The sequence below is a fragment of the Mandrillus leucophaeus genome, unplaced genomic scaffold (assembly GCF_000951045.1).
Source record: "Mandrillus leucophaeus isolate KB7577 unplaced genomic scaffold, Mleu.le_1.0 Scaffold1109, whole genome shotgun sequence".
In the NCBI taxonomy this organism is placed as follows: Eukaryota; Metazoa; Chordata; class Mammalia; order Primates; family Cercopithecidae; genus Mandrillus; species Mandrillus leucophaeus.
Window position 1 is genome coordinate 369,314 of NW_012099310.1, and position 6,404 is coordinate 375,717.

The 6,404-nt window shown below is 46.1% G+C and overlaps 1 protein-coding gene across 1 annotated transcript in view; it reads right to left on the reverse strand.

Annotated features, from left to right (window-relative positions):
* PYGB (phosphorylase, glycogen; brain) overlaps positions 1-4,195 on the reverse strand; it is a 55,016-nt gene extending 50,821 nt beyond the window's left edge. Inside the window, exon 1 of the mRNA XM_011992901.1 lies at positions 4,094-4,195. Within this exon, the coding sequence (XP_011848291.1) occupies positions 4,094-4,165 (72 nt within the window). The 5' untranslated portion in view covers positions 4,166-4,195. The remainder of the gene's footprint in view (positions 1-4,093) is intronic.
* Between the last annotated feature and the right edge of the window lie 2,209 nt (positions 4,196-6,404).

The following is a 6,404-nucleotide window of genomic DNA, read 5'->3' on the forward strand; positions in this document are numbered from 1 at the left end:
GTATCCAGTAGTCATTCAAGACCACGTTGTTCAGTTTCCATGTAGTTGAGTGGTTTTGAGTGAGTTTCTTAATACTGAGTTCTAGTTTGATTGCACTGTGGTCTGAGAGACACTTTGTTATAATTTCTGTTCTTTTACATTTGCTGAGGAGTGCTTTACTTCCAACTGTGTGGTCAATGTTGGAATAAGTGTGATGTGGTGCTGAGAAGAATGTATATTCTGTTGATTTGGGTAGAGAGTTCTGTAGATGTCTATTAGGTCCGCTTGATGCAGAGCTGAGTTCAAGTCCTGGATATCCTTGTTAACTTTCTGTCTCACTCATCTGTCTAATGTTGGCAGTGGGGTGTTAAAGTCTCCCATTATTATTGTGTGGGAGTCTAAGTCTCTTTGTAGGTCTCTAAGGACTTGCTTTATGAATCTCGGTGCTCCTACATTGGGTGCATATATATTTAGGATAGTTAGCTCTTCTTGTTGAATTGATCCCTTTACCACTACGTAATGGCCTTGTCTCTTTTGATCTTTGTTGGTTGAAAGTCTGTTTTATCAGAGCATAGAATTGCAACCCCTGCTTTTTTTGTTTGTTTATTTTCCATTTGCTTGGTAGATCTTCCTCCATCCCTTTATTTTGAGCCTATGTGTGTCTCTGCACATGAGATGGGTCTCCTGAATACAGCACACTGATGAGTCTTGATTCTTTATCCAATTTGCCAGTATATGCCTTTTAACTGGCTATGTACTTTTAACTGGGCTATACTTTTAACTGGGCTATAACCTTTTAGCCCATTTACATTTAAGGTTAATATTGTTATGTGTGAATTTGATCCTGTCATTATGATGTTAGCTGGTTATTTTGCTCATTATTTGATACAGTTTCTTCCTAGCATCAGTGGTCTTTACAATTTGGCATGTTTTTGCAGTGGCTGGTACTGGTTGTTCCTTTCCATGTTTAGTGCTTCCTCTAGGAGCTCTTGTAAGGCAGATCTAGTGGTGACAAAATCTCTCAGCATTTGCTTGTCTGTAAAGGATTTTATTTCTCCTTCACTTAGGAAGCTTAGTTTGGCTGGATATGAAATTCTAGGTTGAAAATTCTTTTCTTTAAGAATGTTGAATATTGGTTCCCGCTCTCTTCTGGCTTGTAGAGTTTCTGCCGAGAGATCTGCTGTTAGTCTGATGGGCTTCCCTTTGTGGGTAACCTGACCTTTCTCTCTGGCTGCCCTTAACATTTTTTCCTTCATTTCAACTTTGGTGAATCTGACAATTATGTGTCTTGGGGTTGCTCTTCTTGAGGAGTATCTTTGTGGCGTTCTCCATATTTCTTGAATCTGAGTGTTGGCCTGCCTTGCTAGGTTGGGGAAGTTCTCCTGGATAATATCCTGAAGAGTGTTTTCCAATTTGGTTCCATTCTCCCCGTTACTTTCAGTTACACCAATCAAAGGTAGGTTTTGCCTTTTCACATAGTCCCATATTTCTTGGAGGCTTTGTTCATTTCTTTTTACTCTTTTTTCTCTAAACTTCTCTTCTCGCTTCATTTCATTCATTTGATCTTCAATCACTGATACCCTTTCTTTCAGTTGATTGAATTGGCTACTGAAGCTTGTGCAGGCATCATGTAGTTCTCGTGCCATGGTTTTCAGCTCCATCAAGTCATTTAAGGACTTCTCTACACTGTTTATTCTAGTTAGCCATTCATCTAATCTTTTTTCAAGGTTTTTAGCTTCTTTGCGATGGGTTCGAACATCCTCCTTCAGCTCGGAGAAGTCTGATCGTCTGAAGCCTTCTTCTCTCAACTCATCAAAGTCATTCTCTGTCCAGCTTTGTTCCGTTGCTGGCGAGGAGCTGCGTTCCTTTGGAGGAGAAGAGGCCCTCTGATTTTTAGAATTTTCAGCTTTTCTGCTCTGGTTTCTCTCCATCTTTGTGGTTTTATCTACCTTTGGTCTTCGATGATGGTGACGTACAGACGGGATTTTGGTGTGGATGTCCTTTCTGTTTGTTAGTTTTCCTTCTAACAGTCAGGACCCTCAGCTGCAGGTCTGTTGGAGTCTGCTGGAGGTCCACTCCAGACCCTGTTTGCCTGGGTATCACCAGCGAGGCTGCAGAACAGCGAATATTGCAGAACAGCAGATGTTGCTGCCTGATCGTTCCTCTGGAAGTTTCGTCTCAGAGGAGCACCCGGCTGTGTGAGGTGTCAGTCAGCCCCTACTGGGAGGTGTCTCCCAGTTAGGCTACTCGGGGGTCAGGGACACACTTAAGGAGGCAGTCTGTCTGTCCTCAGATCTCAAACTCCGTACCGAGAGAACCATTACTCTCTTCAAAGCTGTCAGACAGGGACATTTAAGTCTGCATAAGTTTCTGCTGCCTTTTGTTCAGCTATGCCCTGCCCCCAGAGGTGGAGTCTACAGAGGCAGGCAGGCTTCCTTGAGCTGTGGTGGGCTCCACCCAGTTTGAGCTTCCCAATGGCTTTGTTTACTTACTCAAGCCTCAGCAATGGTGGGCGCCCCTCCCCCAGCCTCACTGCCTCCTTGCAATTGGATCTCTGACTGTTGTGCTAGCAATGAGCGAGGCTCCGTGGGCATGCGACCCTTCCAGCCTGGCACGGGATATAATCTCCTGGTGTGCCGTTTGCTAATACCGTTGGAAAAGCGCAGTATTGGGGTGGGAGTGACCCAATTTTCCAGGTGCTGTCTGTCACAGCTTTGTTTGGCTAGAAAAGGGAATTCCCTGACCCCTTGCACTTCCCAGATGAGGCAATGCCTCGCCCTGCTTTGGCTCACCCTCAGTGGGCTGCACCCACTGTCCTGCACCCACTGTCCGACAAGTCCCAGTGAGATTAACCCGGTACCTCAATTGGAAATGCAGAAATCACCAGTCTTCTGTGTCGCTCCCGCTAGGAGCTGTAGACTGGAGTTGTTTCTATTCAGCCATCTTGGAACCTCCCATCAAGTATACAAAGTTTAAAAGGATACATGCTTGCCTGCAATTTCTAAATTTCTATAATTAACATTCATTTTTTGAGAATAAAAATTATAAACATACTGCATAGTTATGATGCAAACTATTCCCTAAAATTTTTACTATATGTAAGAACTGCATAAAATGTTTCAAAAAATAAAATGCATTCTATAATGGTAAAATCCAAAGACAAGACTAAGATATTGCCATGTTCTGTACTTCTTACAGACATGTCCTAATGTTAACAGTCAGTAAACAGACATAAATGACATGTCACCTGCCAGGGTAGCCTTCAGCGCCACTAGCTAATTTCGAACACGGGGAGTGAAGTTTTTGTTGCATTTTTTTGTGCACAGACACAGCCATGACGTCCTGCAGGGGGAGACGGAGCCCCAGGCAACGCTGAGCCGCCTCCCAGCCAGGCAAGACATTTGCCCCCAGTGAAACCCCCCAAGTCCTCCCACCCACATCAAACCCAAGCAAAGCAAAGGCGATGGCAGGGTGCTGAGGTGGAGTGGCCTCACCATGAAGACACCCATCTATACGCAGGTAAAAGGTTATACTCTAGAGACTCAGCTGGGAAGGGAAGCGAAGACAGACAAGGAAGCCAATGGCTGCTCTGCTCTAAAACCACAAAGGAACCGTGAAAGGATTAAGTTCAAAGTGAGCAAGTGCTAAAGACGAACTCCCAAGGAAAGGCAGTTTTTGTTTTTAGGGGAGAAATGGCACTTTTACAACTAGACAACTAGGGTAAGCTCCGGAGGTCATCTCGGGTGGAGGGAGGAAGACCAGATGCGGGTTAACAGTTTGATGAAGTCAAAATGGAATAATACCAACCACCGGTACGGTGCTCTAAATCCGCCCGAGGTGGGGTAGGGTGTGGGATGGCCTCTAGAACCTCCACACCTTCGCATCCCAATTCAATCCCATGCTTGTGGTCCATTCAATTCTCACTTTCTCCTCTCAAAAACAGAGAGCAGCCCCACCAACCCATTCCTTCCAGGAGGGGAGAACAGGCTGTAAGTCTCCTGATTCCCAGATAGCTGCTAGTCTTAACATCAGGGCTCACCTCCGTGGGAAAATAGATTCAGACCTCAAAGCACCAGGAGGGGCCACCCAGAAGCCCGGCCACAAGGCCCCATACCTGATAGATGGCTTCATCGCAGGCATTCTGAAGGCCCAGGTTCACCATCGTGTTCTGCAGCGTGCGGCCCATGTAGAATTCCAGGGAAAGATAATAAATGCGCTGAGGAAGCAGAAGAAAGAATCAGATTTCTCATTCCATTCTACACTTTAGGAAGGTTACAGAGATGACAGGACCCATGAAGCCCCCCCTCGGGATTTCATTCATGTCAATCCCATGCACAAAAACTGGGCTTGCTCTGTCAAGCAGCCTGCTGACTGCAGCCCACCATAGCAGCCCACCCGGGAGACCCCTCCTCAACACGGCCGTCTCTTCCCTGACCCTCAAGCACCTGGATGAACGCACACTAACTTCCATGATGTGTGGGGAGGCAGGGCAGGTTGGTGGTTGGGGCCAAGGCACCCAGAACTGGACAGACCCAGGTCTGCACTTAGCTCACCATGCACTTAGCTTACCACACATGTGCCCTTGGGCAAGTTACTTCACATCTCTAACACGGATGTAATGTAGGCCATGTCTTCAAGTACTCAATGTAAAGCCCTGAGCACAACTTCCAGCACCCACATGAAGCACCAATGAACGCCAGCAGAGACGGCTGAATGCACGCATCCATGTTCCCCAGCAGAAGTCTCTTGGCCGATGCCTGCTGGCTGGCTGGCCTGGGGTTGCCACATGAGCCAGCTCTGTGCCTCTGAGGTGGTGTGGCAAGGACGGCCACCCGTGCAGTGCCTCCTGGGCCCTGAGCGGGGTTCTAGGCGCCCTACTTTCTCTACCGAGTACTTCTCATGGCCATCCATGGGCCTGCAGCAGCCAGGGCTGAATGGTAAGATCAGTGGGCACAACTCCAAGGACTAACAGGATATCTGCACAGCCAACATCTCCCCTGAAATATTTACTAATTGCTGTGGTGGTTTTAACCAGGGGCCAAGCTCTTTCTGATATTCTTCACTCCAGGAGGAGCTTAATTCCCTGTCTGCCACCTTGAGGGTGGGCTGGATGTAGCAACATCCCGCTGAGGAGCACAGAAAGGAAACAGCAGCAACTTGACAGTGGAGACAGCTGACCACGCTGACCAGCACCCCAGTGTGCTGTGATGAGGACACTTTCCTCTGTGTGTTCTTCCCAAAACCCATAACCCCAGTGTAATCATGAGAAAATAGCGGACAAACCCAAACTGAGGAATTTTCTATAAAATGCCTGACCAGCAGTCATCAAATTTGTAAGGTCATAAAAGACAAGGAGTGATCAACAAATTGTCACAAATCTTAAGCCACATTCAGCCTTTTGGACCTAATAAATGAATTCAGCAAGGCAGCAGAATATAAGACTAACACAAAATCAGTTATCTTTACTGTTTTTAATTACTCATGATTAATATAACTATCCAATGTTCATTAGCAATGAACATTCCAAAAATAAAATTAATAAAACAATTACTATGGCTCATACACTTTGGGAGACCAAGGCGGGGGACTGCTTGAGGCCAGGAGTTTGAAACCAACCTGGGCAGCAATAGGAGACCCCCCTCTCTACAAAAAATTTAAAAGTTAGCCAGGCGTGGTGGTGCATGCCTGTGGTCCCAGCTACGAGGGAGGCTGAGGTGGGAAGACTGCTTGAGCCTGGGAGGTCAAGGCTGCAATGAGCCAGGCGCAGTGGTTCACATCTCCAATTCCAGCACTTTTTGACTTTGGCAGTTCCTCAAAACGTGAAAAACAGAGTTACTATTTGGCCCAGCAATTCCACTCCCAGGTATATACACGACCAAGAGAAATGAAGGCCTATGTCCCCTCCAACACTTGTACATAATAGCCAAAAGGTGGAAATAACCCAAATGTCAATCCTTCATGTCCTACAACATGAAGGAACCTCAAAAACACCACGCTTAACGGAAGAAGCCAGTCACAACAGACCACACATTCTATGAATCCGTTTATATGAAATGTCCAAAACAGGCATATCTAAAGAAACCAAAAGGGGATTGGTAATTGCCTAAGGGTTGGGGATTAGAGGTTTCGGTGGGTGATAACAAAAGGCTTAAAGAGTTTCTGTTCGGGGTGAAGAATGTTTTAAAATTGATTGTGGTGATGGAAGCACAACTCTGTGACTATCCTGAAACCAGTATATCCAACTGTATGCTTTAAAGGGGTGAACTGTATAGTATCTGAATTTTATGTTGATATACCTCTTGTCAAAGAAAGTAATAGACGAGGCCAGGCACGGTGGCTCGCACCTGTAATTCCAGCACTTTGGGAGGCTGAGGCGGGAGGATCTCTTGAGTCAAGGAGTTCAAGGCCATCTCTACAAAAAAAAA